Source organism: Chelonia mydas, chromosome 6 (genome assembly GCF_015237465.2).
Source record: "Chelonia mydas isolate rCheMyd1 chromosome 6, rCheMyd1.pri.v2, whole genome shotgun sequence".
NCBI classification, from domain to species: domain Eukaryota; kingdom Metazoa; phylum Chordata; order Testudines; family Cheloniidae; genus Chelonia; species Chelonia mydas.
The window spans coordinates 74628744-74644278 of NC_051246.2; the positions used below are offsets into that span (position 1 = coordinate 74628744).

The 15535-nt window shown below is 43.8% G+C and overlaps 1 protein-coding gene across 2 annotated transcripts in view; it reads right to left on the reverse strand.

Annotated features, from left to right (window-relative positions):
- Positions 1 to 7224, reverse strand: part of EIF2AK4 (eukaryotic translation initiation factor 2 alpha kinase 4) — a 72963-nt gene extending 65739 nt beyond the window's left edge. Inside the window, exons 1-3 of one of the 2 annotated variants that reach the window (XM_037900499.2) lie at positions 6934 to 7224; positions 2187 to 2302; positions 786 to 888 (exon numbers count right to left, since the gene is read on the reverse strand). In XM_037900499.2, the coding sequence (XP_037756427.1) occupies positions 786 to 888; positions 2187 to 2302; positions 6934 to 7071 (357 nt within the window). In that variant the 5' untranslated portion in view covers positions 7072 to 7224. The remainder of the gene's footprint in view (positions 1 to 785; positions 889 to 2186; positions 2303 to 6933) is intronic. The other variant, XM_043550034.1, reaches the window with a different exon arrangement.
- Positions 7225 to 15535: the final 8311 nt, after the last annotated feature.

A 15535-nucleotide genomic window follows, 5' to 3' on the forward strand; every position in this document is an offset into this window, starting at 1 on the left:
CTCAAAGTGACTATCCTTCAACAAAAAAACTTTGAAAACAGACTCCAACGAGAGACTGCTGAATTGGAATTAATTTGCAAATTGGATACAATTAACTTAGGCTTGAATAGAGACTGGGAATGGTTGATTCATTATAAAAAGTAACCTATTTCCCCTTGTTTATTCCTTCCCCCCCCACTGTTCCTCAGATGTTCTTGTTAAACCCTGGATTTGTGCTGGAAATGGCCCAGCTTGATTATCGCACACATTGTAAGGAGAGTGATCACTTTAGATAAGCTATTACTAGCAGGAGAATGGGGTGGAGGGAGAGAAAACCTTTTGTTTTTGTAGTGATAAACACCCATTTTTTCATGGTCTGTGTGTATAAAAACCATCTTCTGTATTTTCCACAGTATGCATCCGATGAAGTGAGCTGTAGTTCACGAAAGCTTATGCGCAAATAAATTGGTCAGTCTCTAAGGTGCCACAAGTACTCCTTTTCTTTTTGCGAATACAGACTAACACGGCTGTTACTTTGAATTCTAAGGGTATGATGCCACAGTCCCTAGACAGGCAGTGAATTCAAACTCAGTCTCTGTGTGGTTTATTTTTGCTGGATGTGCACACTGAACTTTCCTGAGGCGGGAGACCATTATGGGAAGCACAGAACCCTGCTTTACTAGAATATATAATCACATTCTAGTTTTGATGTATTTGTAGTTCCTTATTTTGATAACATTTCACTATACAAAATTTTCAAGACTATTTACGATCAATTAGGCTTTTCACAAAGTGAGAACTCTTACCTCTCCGCAGCGTTGTTTTGCCAATTCCTCTAGTCTGGATTTTAATAAATTAATGTTTTCATTTGACAAACCTTTTGCATTTTTCAGCTGTATTTCAGGGACACTGGAGAAAAAAAAATCACAAGAAATGGTCTCTTATGAAGGATAAGATGTACAGACAGATAAGGAGACTCATATAGGCCACACGACAGGTCAATAAGAACTTTGTTTTTTTTGCAGCAACCCAACAATGGTCATTCAACACCCAAACAAGTAATACTCTATCTACATGATTATAAAAAAGTTCTGCTTTATATTCAACATAATCCGAATTGCTGACACACAAGTACTCAACAGTTTCAACTAGCAAAAGAACCATCAGGGTAACCCCATAGTCTGTGACAACTACAGTTCTAACCTGATACATTACTTTTTTTAAAGGGATGTACTGAAAATGCAGTACATAGTTCTGGCAGAAGATATGGCAGTTTGGGATTTTCTGATTTTCCTTTTACATTATGTAAGCAATATATAATTAATCTGAGGAATACATTCAATAAAGTACATTCAGATAAATAACCAACATTTTTTTAAAAGCTTAGACATTTATAGGAGTAAGAAAAACATCTGCAGTTATATTATCTTAAACAAAAATTATAATGGTTATCAAGCTTCAGGGTATAATGAAATCATCACTTGGTCAGGAACAACATTTCCCTTCCCATATGTTAGATCATTGCATAACTGGGCATACTATTTTTCTTTGAGATATCTGACACAGGCCACTGTTGGAAGCAGATGGACTGGATGGAGTATTGGGCTATTCTGACACTAACACTACTTATCCACAAAATTACTATCAAGACCATATCCCAGTAGCGGCTGATCACCCACAACAACCCCCCTTTTCATAATTCAAAGGAAATATCCATTAGCCCTCTAAAAGGCTAATTCAGCACAATCCAGGACCAGCAGATGATAGAACTATGACAAGCAGACAGTTTTAAAGATGAAGATTTTGTTCCCCATTCAGCAAGGTACTGTGCTAACATTAAATTCATGAGTTGTCTCAATGACTTCAGTGGAAGTACTCACATGTTTAAAGTTACATATGGGCTTAAGTATCTTGCTGAATTAGTGCCTAAATCTCCAGTTGGCAGATGCATCTCTATTACTCACTGGCAGCTACATCACAGAAGGGATGAGGTTGCTTCTATCTCAGATGCACGTTTTCGGATGGATTAATTATACAGATAAGGTTACCCACTTTTATACTTCAACATTATAAGTATAACAAATATAGACACATTTAAATCAAGGTAAGAATAAGGGCAATGAACACAATGTTACACTTCAACTTTCATTTTTGTCAAGGAGAGAATAAAGAAAATATTAGAAGACTATATTTTGATTTTCACTCACCTATCAGGGTAGGTTTGGGGACATTTGACCCACAAATCAACTTTGGCATAAACTTCATTGTCACCCGTCAAACCCTGAGGACGCAGAACTAAACTGATTTCCGGAGGCTGTTTTACCTAAAATATAAAACAAGGCTTTTAATTTAAGCAGGAATTAATTCAGGGAAGTCCCATCCTGTGTTATGCAGGAGGTCATACTAGATGATCCCAATGATCCCTTCTGGCCTTAAAATATCTATGAATTTTTTTTAAATTGATTAGTAAACATGTGAACTAATACGATTGATGATCTTATTTTAAACAGTTCAACCTTAGTTTATCCAGCCTATGTGGGAAGATTCATGGAATAAGTGGAAATAGAGATATTCTGAAGAAGGCGTGCCCTACCATGAGTCATATTTAGGTAAGAGGGAGGTCTGGATTAACGGGTTAGGTTAAACAGCGGTTCACTATATTTTAAATGGAGAAAGGTATGTGAAAAGTGACTGTCATTTTTTTAAACAAATGGAATTCAGAGTTATTTGTGGAAGGTCACAGACAGCAAGTTAGAGGGGCATTCCACAAAGAAAGAAATCTAAATTTACACTTAGTGTTAGGCCTTCTAGGGCACAGAGATGGAGCTTTTTTATTTTAGGCATATAGGCAGAGTTTTGCTAACTACTGTTTTCTTTCTTTCCTTTTCACTTTTTTAAAACATTCTTTGTAAACTGACTTCAAAGTAAAATGGAAAAAGTACACAGGAACTTTTTGACACTGGGAGTTTGGATTTATTGAGGAGAAAAGCCAGAAGAAAGATGGGTCATAGATGACAAACATGGTGGTGGAAAGGAAAGAAGAGCTAGCTGGAATGACAAAGGAAGAGTGACAAGAGGAAGACAGGCTAGAAACAGCCCAATGCCCCCACCAGCTTCCTCAGGACAGGGAGTGTATGGGCTTGTCTACATGGGAACATTCAGGAAAGTTAATGTGAATCAACTAAAGGTGTGAAGTTAATGCACATAAAGTTAAAATATGTTAAATTACATGTGGATTCTCTAATCAAGAGTAAAGTAGCCTTAGTTCACTATAATTTAGGAAGGGATTAAGTCCATATTGAAAATACTGACCAAGTTCCAGTGAGAGTCATGAGATATGGGGAGTGGCAGATATAAAAGGTCAGGGATGGCAGTGATACTTTCAGAGACACTGCAAGTTGAAACGTATGAATTCACCGTCTATGCAAAATATATAATTCCTTCTTGTCAGAGTCAGATTCCAAGGCCAGAAGGGACCACTATGGTCATCTAGTCTGACCTTCTGTATAACAGAGGCCATAGAACTCACCCCCCACCCTCCCAAAAATGCTGTGTGTGTGTTTGTGTAAATCCAATCTTGATTTTAAAATGGCCAGTGATGGAGAATCCACCATGACCCTTGGTAAATTGTTCCAAAAGTTAATTATCTTCACGGTTAAAATGTTTTGGCTCCTTTCTTATTGTCGAATATGATGATCTGATGACTACAACAGGAATAATTCCTCCTCAGTGACTAGGTTTTTACACTGCTTCTTTACAGCTTTTCCTTAACAATCGAATGGAATGGGTATTTGTGAGTGGAATAATATTGCCATTTGTAATATCATTCCTGAATTATAGAAAAGTATAGCAAACATGGCTGAAACGTCACTGTATCTCCCAAAACAGCAGCAAAAGAAGGTGCTACTGTATCTTAATGTTCATTTAAAATGTAGATTTTTTTAAAAAAAAATCCATTTCAATCTATGATGCTCCAATTACTGAAAGAGTTCACAGGAATAGCTGCAACTCAACAAAAGAGCAGAAGCCACCCTCTCCATCCAGCACACGGAGTGCCCAGCATGGAGCCACTCCTGAGTAGCAAAAGAAGGGAACAGGCATGGGTAGGGATAAAGTGAGGTTGGAAGTGGTGAGTCCAGCAGAGAAGTTTGTAGGAGTCGGGAATGGTAGAAAGGAAGGGAGGGCCCGGGCTGGAGTTGATATCACTGGAAGTGAGGAGGCAGCAGCAGAGAATATGTGGGAAGAGACTATGACATCTAGAAGGGGAATGGAAAGAATTAGAGAAGAGTAGGCGACTGGCCATGATATTAATCAATCAGTTATCCTAAGAAACAATTATTGTGAAATTGGAAATTAGTGTGAGCCAAATAATCAGGGAAATGTTATATGGTGAATCAATTAGCATGCAACAAATATGCAGAGAAACAACAGTAATATGAATCAATGCAGAGAACCAGTTATGAGGTGAGTCAATTAAGCAAATAGGTATGCAATTAATCTATTAAGGAATGACTCAACTACAGAGGAAATAAAAATGCTGACAATTAATTAAAAAGCAAGTCACATATGCAGAGTATTAATTATAGCTAGAATTAAAAAAGGGTGCTGAGGATTAATCATAAAGTCAGTTATCTAGAGGGCCATCAAAGAGTTGGAAGACAATGGGCAACCAGTAAGGAGGCTGAATGCTTCTGGTGTTCTTGAGAAATCAAGGACTTGGTAATGTCAGCAACCAAGTTCTACAAATGTTCTGAAGACGTGCCCTGCTCAAAGGGAGAAATGGTGGCTGATCCTGGCGGGCAAACGAAGGGCCTCTCTCAGAACACTGCTGAGAGACTAGCTAAGGTGAGAGAACTGAGTTACTCAAATAGGGAAAACTTGTGAGGATTTACCTCCTAGTTTCATCTAGGAGTTACTCAGACCATCACAAGGGAAACACCACCAAAACTTTGTTAATCATGAATAAAGGTATATTTGTTAAGGAACATATAAATTTAAAGACAGTTTACACAGCACACAATCAGTATTTTTATACACAGAACTGTCAGTTCAGCAGCAACCTTTGTGGGGAGCCAGTAATAAAAAGTTCTAAGTGACAATCCAAAATGATTTGTACTTTACATAGGCTTCTGGAAGAGATGGATGATGTTTAGTTATACAGCAGGAGAGTGGAATTATCACATGCAAAGATGTATCAGTTTAGCAGCTGCAGGTGAGGATGGGAGGGACTTTCCTTTAAAGTCAACCCCAAATTATCCTTTTATTTCACTTACATCATTCTCGAGCATGCAGGTGATAATAATTCCCTGGTACCATTAAGTGTCATACACAGACATCTTAGAAAGAAAAGGAGTACTTGTGGCACCTTAGAGACTAACCAATTTATTTGAGCATAAGCTTTCGTGAGCTACAGCTCACTTCATCCGATGCATACTCTGGAAAGTATAGAAGATCTTTTTATACACACTAAGCATGAAAAAAATGGGTGTTTACCACTACAAAAGGTTTTCTCTCCCCCCACCCCACTCTCCTGCTGGTAATAGCTTATCTAAAGTGATCACTCTCCTTACAATGTGTATGACAATCAAGTTGGGCCATTTCATGGGGGAGAAAACCTGGATTTGGGCTGGAAATGGCCCAAGTTGATTAACATACACAAAAACTTATGCTCAAAAAAATCCGTTGTCTCTAAGGTGCCACAAGTACTCCTTTTCTTTTTGCGAATACAGACTAACACACAGACTAACACGGCTGTTACTCTGAAACCAGACATCTTAGGTTAGCAGCAGCTTGATGGGGAAGGAGTGCAAGGAAAACACATTCTTCCCTTGATAAATAATGAATTCATTAAGTACGTTTAGAAACAGCTCTTGGTAGAAGAACAATGGGATAATTCCCTTTCCTGATCCCAGTCTTGCTCATTTCTGTTTAATGATTACTAAAGGAAAGGAGGAAACCCATTTTATCCTTTACCACACTAGAGATTTTAGCAAAAACTTCCCCCCAACTTTCAATAGTAGCACCAGTGGCAACCCTAGTCTACACAAGGGATCAGCAGATTCTTAGTTAATTGTATTAGTTAAAATCAATATTAAAGCTGCTCCTTGAAAAAGTTTAATTAATATTGTGATAAAAAGCCCAGCACTGGCTTGAGCTTTGGCTATAGCATGGAGCTAAACAAATAACTTTTGCTACAACTCCCTAGCATAAACATGGCCTGAGAAGCCTGTCTGCTCAGTTTATCATTATTATTGTTTGAACTTTCCACTGTTCCTGTAGTGCCCGCACAGCCCGAACCAGGGCTGGTAATGCTGGGTGTGCTAGCAGAGGCAGGCCCTGCCGCTTACCCGCTGCTCCCCAAGGGAGGTCAGAAAACCTTTGCCAGGTCTTCAAGAAAGCTCCCGCTGTGGTACATGAAGCTGTGCGGGAGAGAGGGGAGGGGAGGGGCAGCTCAGACAATTGCAGCGCAGCGGCAGCTACAGACGCTCGTGCCAGGGCCAAGGCTCTCCCCCTTACCTCGCACGGGGCTCTCGCGTTAGCACCAGCTCCGGGGCTGCATAAGAGCACGGAGCAGCGCACATCTGGCTGGGCAGGCCAAGCAGGGACCGCCTTGGCTGCTGTGCGAGAGGAAGGGGGGTAGCTCAAGCAGCGGGCAACTCACCCTCCATGCAGGTCTACGTGGAGAGCGGCAGGGAGACGCGGGGGCGAGGCAGGGGGACTGGAAAGGGCCCCCCCCCCCGGTAGGGGGTTATGTAAGGAAATCCCGTCCCAGGCTCCTCGGGGGAGGGCAGGACAAGGGGACACCGCAGCAGGACACATTTTTTGTCGCAGCAGTGCCAGGCTACCCGAGCTCCCTTCAAGGCGCCCACCCTGCCGCCCCCCGGCGCCGGGGGCTTGGCCAGGCACCCATCCGCCCCCACGCGCCGGGCTGCCCCGGGCCGCGCGGCTCGCTACCTTCCAGGGCTGCTCCTGCCGCAGGTCTCGGAAGTCCTGCCCGTAGATGGACTCCAGCACCTGCAGCTCGTTCTCCTGGCGGAGCAAGTAACTCTCCGGGGCCTCCTCCGCCCCCAGCGCGCCGCTCACCCGGGCCATGTCAGCTCCGGCAGCTGCAGCGGGAGCCGCTGCCAGCCATGGCAGGGCCACCCCCGCCGAGCACTGGCCCCAGGCGCCTGCCAGCGAGAGCGCGGCCCTTCTGCCTTGGGAGCCGGCCTCTGCTGCAGGCCCTACCCGCCGCCGGTGCTGCCCCCCGCGGTCGCAGGAGGAGCTGCCGCCTCTCAAGCACGGTGAAACTGGGGCCTCCCGAGCTCCCGCAGCTGCCCAGCCCCGCCCGGCCTCCTCCCTAGAGCTCAGCCCCGGGACACCTCCTGACTCTGCACAGCGCTTCTCCACCTCGGCCCCAGATACTCCCACACCCCCTCCTGGCGTCTGACCGATGAAGGGAAAAGGAACAAGACTGAAGCACCCGCGGGGGAAATGATGCTCTGACCTTGACTAGCACTGGCTCTCAAAAAGTCCTCAGTCTAAGACTGGAAATGAAGTGGGCTGTAGCTCAGGAAAGCTTATGCTCAAATAAATTTGTTCGTCTCTAAGGTGCTACAAGTACTCCTTTTCTTTCAGTGCCTTAGGTAAACGGATAGGTTCTAGTGTTTATGAACCCTTGAGACTTCTCATACACTTTCTTTTGGGGGGTGGCACAATTAAGATCGCAGCCCCATTTTGCTAGGTGCTGCATGAATACACAGGAAGACGTGGTCCCAGCCCAGAGAAGCTTAATACAATTATATTTCATGCAGTGCATAGTTAACCTGTGGAACCCATCACAAAATATCTTGAGTCCAAGAATTTTGTAGGTTTCAAAAAATGGGTTAGACATTTATATGGATAATGAGAACATCTGCAGTTATATTAGAATAAAAAATGAGGACTAAAAACCCTCATGTTTCTGGGCATATGTCAATCACTAAGATGACAGTTTAGGAAAAAATTTCTCCTATGGATAAGTTAGTCTATATTTGCCCACTATGAAACTTCTTACAGCTTTTTCTGAAGCATCTGGTTTAGTCAGACTGAGGGACTGATTCCGTATGGCAAGTTCTGTGTTCAAACTTTATAAAAATAGTCAAAGATATTGTCAAAGACAACAGAGTAAATAAAATTTGAAATGTTTAGGCACAGCTGATTTTGAGCTATGACAGCAAATAAAATAAAAAAACCTTTTGGAAACTTTTCAGCAAAAGCAAAATCCTGACATCATATGACATTATGACATCATATGGCACTACACCCTAAACATTCCTAATAATTCTCCTTTGCCACAAATCCATACATGACCTTTCAGACATCAGATGGGGTTGTCAAAATCAATCATTTAAGAGAAATGAAGGTAACTTTGGAGAAACTACTATCTCTGTATAGTAATGATAATATCCAAACCTTTCCTGAACACTGAACTACTTTACTATTAAAAAAATAACAAGGCAAACTGTCTTGATAGCAGTTCCGATTCTTTCTCAGTACAGTTCATGCCTTTCAGATCACTGCTCTGAGGCATACCACTAATATTTGAAATAACACATACATGCTACACAATACAACCCCCAAAAGCCAAATTCCCATATTGCGAAGAAACTGAACACCCACTGGACAGAAATATTGGAAGCAAGAAGAATGTGCTTTCGTTGTAGAAGAAGTAATTATCTGATAATCAGCTGTAAGTAGATATGTACTATTAATTAGTACAGCATGAGATGGGGTGTGTTTTTTTATGGCATGATGTGCCATAAAACAATTACAGATGTGGACTGGAAATAAAAGAACAGCGGTTAACCTTCTCATTGTTTTGAAATCTAGTTGTAGCATTTATTTATCTGTCTTTTGCAAAATGGATAACAAATACATATTTTTTCCTTTAGCTAGTCAATTTATGTGTGCCAGTTTACTTAGGGTTGCCAACTATCTAATCGAACGAACCCAAACACCCTTGCTCTGCACCTTCTCCAAGGCCCCGCCCCCCCCTCCACTTGAGTGCAGGGGGTTGGGGTGCGGGCTCTGGGATGAGGGGTGGTGATGAGGGGTTAGGAGTGTGGGAGGGAGCTCCAGGCTGAGCCTGGGGCAGGAATTTGGGTGCAGGAGGGTGAGTGGGCTCTGGGAGGGAGCTTGGGTGTGGAAGGGGGCTCAGGGCTGGGACAGACGGTTTGGGTGCAGGAGGGGGTGCGGGCTGTGGCCAGGCGGCGCTTACCTTGCGCAGCTCCTGAAAGCGACCGGCAAGTCTGGCTCCTAGGCTCAGGGGCAGCCAGGCGGCTCTGTGTACTGTCCCTGCCTGCAGGCCCTGCCCCCGCAGCTCCCATTAGCTGCGGTTCCATGGAGTCAGTGCTCAGGGGGGTGGGGAGCAGCGCACAAAGACTCTCTGAACCCCCTGCACCTTGGAGCCAGATGGACGTGCCAGTCGCTTCCAGGAGCTGCGTGGAGCCTGGGCAGGTATGGAGCCTGCCTTACCCCATTGTGCTGCCGACTGGACTTTTAGTGGTCTAAAATCTCCCAGATTGGCTTCAGTAGCCTTCAGGAGATCGAGCCCGATTCCGGGAGACTCCTGGCCAATTCGGGAGGGTTGGCAACCCTAGTTTACATATCCAAAATGGGAATAATGAAATTTAAGCACCTTGTGGAGGAGTAGGAAGATTATTTAATTACAATAGAATCTCAGAGACACAAACACCAGAGATAGAAACTGACGGGTCAACTGTGTCTGCAGATCTCATTTGGCACCAAAAGTATGCAATCAGGCAGCAGGAGAAACAAATAATAAAAATTAAAAAAGCAAATACTGTATGACTAAGAAAAATAGCAAGCAGTAGGAAGTGCAAATGTGTCACACCTTCAATTGATACAAAGCTAGAAATATTAAAAAAAACTCAGGAGTGGTGTTAGCCTTAGCAACATAGCAGTACAATATGGTATCAGGAAATCAACCATCACCATCACTCATCAACCATCATTTGGAAAAACCAGGAAAAAATAAAACAATTTGCAAAAGAAGCCAAAAACAGGGGAGAAGTAAAAAGCAGGTGTATCGTGTGCAAAACTGCTGCTGCTGATTTTGATAAGGCAATGCATCTGTGGTTTGCACAAGAGAGATCAAAAGGCACTCCAGAAGTGGTGTGATGATTACAGAAAAGGCAGAGTTACTCTACTGAGAAATGTATCCAGACAAAGGTGAGGAACATTTTAAAGCAAGCACAGGGTGGCTCTGCTGGTTCAAAAATCAGCATGGAATACGACCTCTTCCCCATGAGGTCACCCACTAGGTCTCCACGAAACCCCTGGGTGGGAAGTCAGCCCTCCGAGGTCCTCCTTCTTCTAATTTGGGTGGTTTTTTGCTTAGGTTCCTCCTGCGGTCCCTGGGGCTTCCTGGTTTAGGAGCTAGAAGTTGGGGCCCTTCTGCGGCCAAGTAATCTTCCATCAAGGACACCGCCTCAACGAGAGCCCTCAGCTGATGTCAGCAAACCCATCTGTGTAAACTGGTCTAGAACAAAACCCTCTGCCACTTGAGGCGCGGTCAACTTCTTGGGTTCCAACCACCTCCAGCAGTAATCTCAGAGTCGCTGAGCCACTGCCCAAGGTCATGCCTCTGGGGAATGCCTCTCCCGTCGAAACTGCTGATGAAATGTTTCAGGGCTCACCCCGGTTTGGTCTAATATGGCGGCCTTCACTTTGACATAGTTGAGGGCTTCTGTAAGGTCTAAGTTCCGGTAGGCCGTTTATGCTGGTCTGGTCAGGTATGGGGCCACTAGGATAGCCCAGTATTCTGGAGGCCAGCGGGCCACCATGGCAACCTGTTCAAACGTGACCAAGAAGGCCTCTGGGTCATCCATGAGTCCCATTTTGGCCAGCCTCACTGGTAACCCACTAAGGGTGTTCTCTGAGCTCTGGCTCACCCCAACAGGTCCAGGTGGTCCCTGCGGCTGTAGGAGCTCCGCCATCTGCTGAACTAGCCATTCTTCCTGGGATTGGTGTTGTGCGGCTAGCTCCCTAATCAGCTGCTGCTGCTCTGGGTGCTGGGCCAACTGTGGTCGTTGTTGGGCATCCATTTGCTGTAGTAGCTGCGCTTGTTGCTGTTTTTGCTGGGTAGCCTGCTGCTGCTGGCTTTCTAGCATCCATTTTAATATCTTGTCTGTGACCACGGTGTCCATGAGGTCCTTGCATGTAGCTTCCTCGGATTAGTCCTCTTAGTAGGATCTGACCAGTGCCTGCATTCTCTAACATGTGTGATGGGCGGGGCCTTGCTGGTTGAGTTAGGGCACCCCCATCAGTCCAGCATGGGAGTGGTCCGCTCTGACACTTGGTCATGGGCTTCCCCGTTAAGCAGGTGATTTCTGCCAACTGTGGCCCGGTCCCCAGATGGGGTCACCTAAACGGGTAATCCGTGGATTCTGAGTGGCAAAACAATCAGTCTGTGGAATTAGCTCCCGAGTCACGGTGAAGCAGCCCCTGGGTGGGACAAAGTAAGCAATTAGTCTATAGCCCGGCAGCTTCCTGGCTGGGGCAGCAAACAATCAAACAGATGGGGGAATTAGCCCCTGGTCAGGGCAAAGCAGCAACCAGGCTGCAACCCCTGGGCAGGACAAAGCAAGCAAGCAATCAGTCTATAGGCCTCACGTCTCTTGGGTCTGGGGCGTAGTTTAAGCAGCTTCCTCAACAGGTGGGGGCCCAGCTTCCATGGCGGTCTCTGCAGCCAGTGGTCGTCTAGCATGTAGTCCCAGTCCCTGGGCTTTACCCCCAGGGGCGCTGCAGGTACCTCTGCAGGAGCCAGCAATGTATTCCCTTCCTTGGCCTGCCTCCTTTTATCTGAGTTCTCCACTTGGAGCAGATGCAGCAGGGAAGAAGGGGTGTGGCCTCCTGAGCCCACAATGATTGGTCTACCCCTTGTGGCCAGTGCGGGGCTGGTACACCCCCATCACAGCCATTATAGAGACTAGAGCAAAAGTACATTTTTCTGCAACATTTTTTTTTTTTTTTAGTGTTCTTTGAATGGACATTTAAATCGTGGGCTTGTGTGTTGGCATTTTCTTTCATGGCTAACAAACACTAAAAAAGAAGAAAGAAATTAAAATTGAAATACAGTACTGTGTTAAACATAAACTATTAATGGGAAAGTTTAAAAAAATTGACAAGGTAAGGAAACTGTTTTCTGTGCTTGTTTCATTTAAACTACAGTGGTTAAAAGCAGCATTTTTCTTCTGCACAGTAAAGTTTCAAAGCTGGATTATGTTCATGTTCAGTTGTAAACTTTTGAAAGAACAAACAGAACATTTTGTTCAGAGTTACAAACAACCTCCATTCCTTGAGGTGTTTGTAACTCTGAGGTTCTACTGTATTTTTAAGGTGCTTAGATATCCTCAGATGAAAATTATTATAGAATGGCAAAGTATGGTTACTATTAATAAACACTATATTGTGCAAAATCTCGTTACACTGAAGAGCTGTTAATTCATAAAATCTTATTATTCCTTAATATAAGAAAACTAGATAAAATTCAGTAGACATCAAAATCATTGCAGAAGCAATTGTTATATTTCAGAAGCAAGAATCACTTAAAACTGCAGATAATTATCATGCCTACTCTGTCCTGACACATTTTTCTCAGTACTCCTAGTGAATCTCTGCAGATCTTCCAAGGGATAGGCACCAACTCTGTGTGTGCTCCGGGGCTGGAGCACCCAACCCACTGAAAAAAAATAGTGGGTGCTCAGCACCCACTGGTTGGCCCCGCCGATCAACCCTTCCCCTTCTCCCCCCTCCCCCCCCCCCGTGCCTCCCGTCCGTTGCTGATTAGATGGTCAGCAGTAGGCAGGGGGCACTAGGGGATAGGGGGAGGAGCAGGGGCAGGAAGAGGTGGAGCGAGGGTGAGGTGCTTGGAGGAGGGGGCGGAATGGGGCGGGAAGAGGCAGGGTGGGGGCAGATCGCACAAAGGAAGAGGCAGGGGTGGGAAGCAGTGGACTGGGGGCATGGCCTGGGGCAGAGCGTGGGTAGAGCACCCCCGAGAAATCAGAAAATCGGTTCCTGGGTTTTCTGGGCATGCAGAAGTTGGACACACATTCTGCACTCTTTTCCTTGTCCAGGTGGTTACAGTAAAACTCACCAGCAGGTACTTGACAGCCACCCTCTAATGCCTTCCTATATAAGGAACAGCAGAATGTGCCATTTGGTAGTAGTTGTCTCCAGGGAATAAACAGAAGTGTAAATATTTGCATCAGTCCCTCTTTATTTTCTGTGAAAAAATATTTATATACAGAAATACAAACAGGAATAATGAATAAATGGACATAGCCTTCTTTAGACACAATACAGCAGACAGGTCAGTTTACTGCAAACGTCATTTATTTAGCTGCAAACTTAGGTGGCATATGTGACAAATATGGCAATTTCCTGACAAATATGGCAATTGGGAGATCTTACTAGTTTATGTATCATTGTGGGCCACGAGTGAATGTAATTCCATGGAGGAGGGGGACCACAGCCCTCCAAGAACTAAGAAAAGTGTGGGGGGGTTATAACAGTTGGGGTCCAGACACCCCCACCTGAGAGCAGAAGCTTTAACCTCCTCCCCCCCAAAAATAACCAATTAAATCAACTGATTGTATACAAGAGAGACAAGGTGGATGTGGTAATATCTTTTATTGGAGCAACTTCTGTTGATGAGAGAGACAAACTTTCAAGCTTCAGGTCTAGAGACCCGAAGAAGAGTTCTGTGTAAGCTTGAAAGTCTGTCTCTCTCACCAACAGAAGTTGGTCCAATAAAAAATATTACCTCATCCATGTTGTCTTTCTAATATCCTGGGACCAACACGACTACAACAACACTGCATCCAACGATTGTATTCAGTGTTATTGTACTATACCAAATATTGAGTAAGGTCTTTTACGAAAGCTTGTAGTGTTCTGAACTTGATCGTCATTATAAGATATGAATACAGACCATGGTTATGAATGTATACGTGGGCAGATAGAGAAAATTATAAATTGTAACTGTGGTACAACTTTAGCATCATCTCACAACAGGATGGTGAAGCAACCAGGCAGGGAGGTCCTACCTCTCAAACCAGTTGTTTACATGAAACCAGCTTCAAGTACCCATTCCCTGTACAACCCAGGAAAAGTCTAGGATTGGCCATTAACGTCAATAGAAAGACATTGTGACCACTGGGGATTTCCCCACTTTGAATAGGCATAGTGACTAAAGAAAAAAAAACCCTGCAAACCCTTTTAAAATGGAAGGAGTTTGAAGTGAAAGACACCCAGAAACTGAGGGACAGCCTCTAGGCAGGGAGCTGTCTGTGAAAGGTTGGATCTCTCCTATTGTTAAAGGGTACAGTGGGAAACTGTTCAAAGGCAATAGGTAATTTGTATTAGAAAAGGGATTTCATCTGACATGGAAGTGTAAAGCCTGTGGTTGCATCTTTATGTTTATTTACTGTGTAACTTGTATGTGTTTGCTTTCCCTTATTATTTTGTTTTTGAATCTGTGGTTTTTCTATTAAATAAACCTTTTGTTTATTTTTACCCCAAGCACATCTCTGGTGTGCAAACTGGGTGGAGTGTGGGGACCAAAGTAAGCTGGTATCTGGGGAGCTGGTTTCATGCCATCGAGGGTGATGAACCAAAAGGGAAAAGTCTGAGTGTCTGATAGTTAAAAGAACTCAGGGAGGACAAATTTGTAGAAACTTGGGACTGGAAGGGATGTTGGTGTCATTCTGCAAGGAGTAACTAAGCTGGTGGAAGCCAGGCTGAGACCTTGTGCTTATGGGAAGGCTATTCATTTATACTCCTCCTTAGCAATTTGTCCATGTTTTCACTTTTTTGTAAGATTTCTTTTTGATTTTCAGGTCATTAAAGAGCTATATACTTTAACATGAAGTAAGTTTGGCTTAGCCCGTGTAATTTTAATATACAATAAATTGATGGACTTTGCTTATGTGGCATACGCAGAATAGGATAGAGTGCTAAAAATTGTACATATGTGTATGTAATGTTGTAGAAACAATATTTCATATTATATTGCATCATTAAAGGCAGTGCTGATAGCACCACATATTAAGGTTGCCCAACATTTCCTATAATAAGACCCTGTTTTCAGTTGCTTATAACTTTGCCAAACTGTAACCATTCAGATTGAAATTTTCCATGCTAGATTGGAATTGCTAGATCTGTCTCATGCTGAATGGAAAGTTTTGGAAAGTTTCAGCCAAAATCGTTCTGCCATTTCTGAGGGCAAGGCTGGTTAAAAATACATTGTTTTGCCCATGTAAAAAAATTCTAGTGACCTTTTCTTTGAGAAGCTCTAATGCCCCCATGCTTTGTAGTAAGAACTTAAAATTTGGTGAGGAGGTAGCCTTTGTCTCAAGGGTATGCCTTTTGCTATTTCTGTGAAAATCCACCCAACTTTGTCCAAGTTACAAACCTTTGAAAAGCTGTAGTTTGCACATGCTCAGCAGAGACTTGCTCAACGGTGAAAATCTCTGAAAATTCCATTTTCACTGAGCATGCTCCAGTGCTGGGT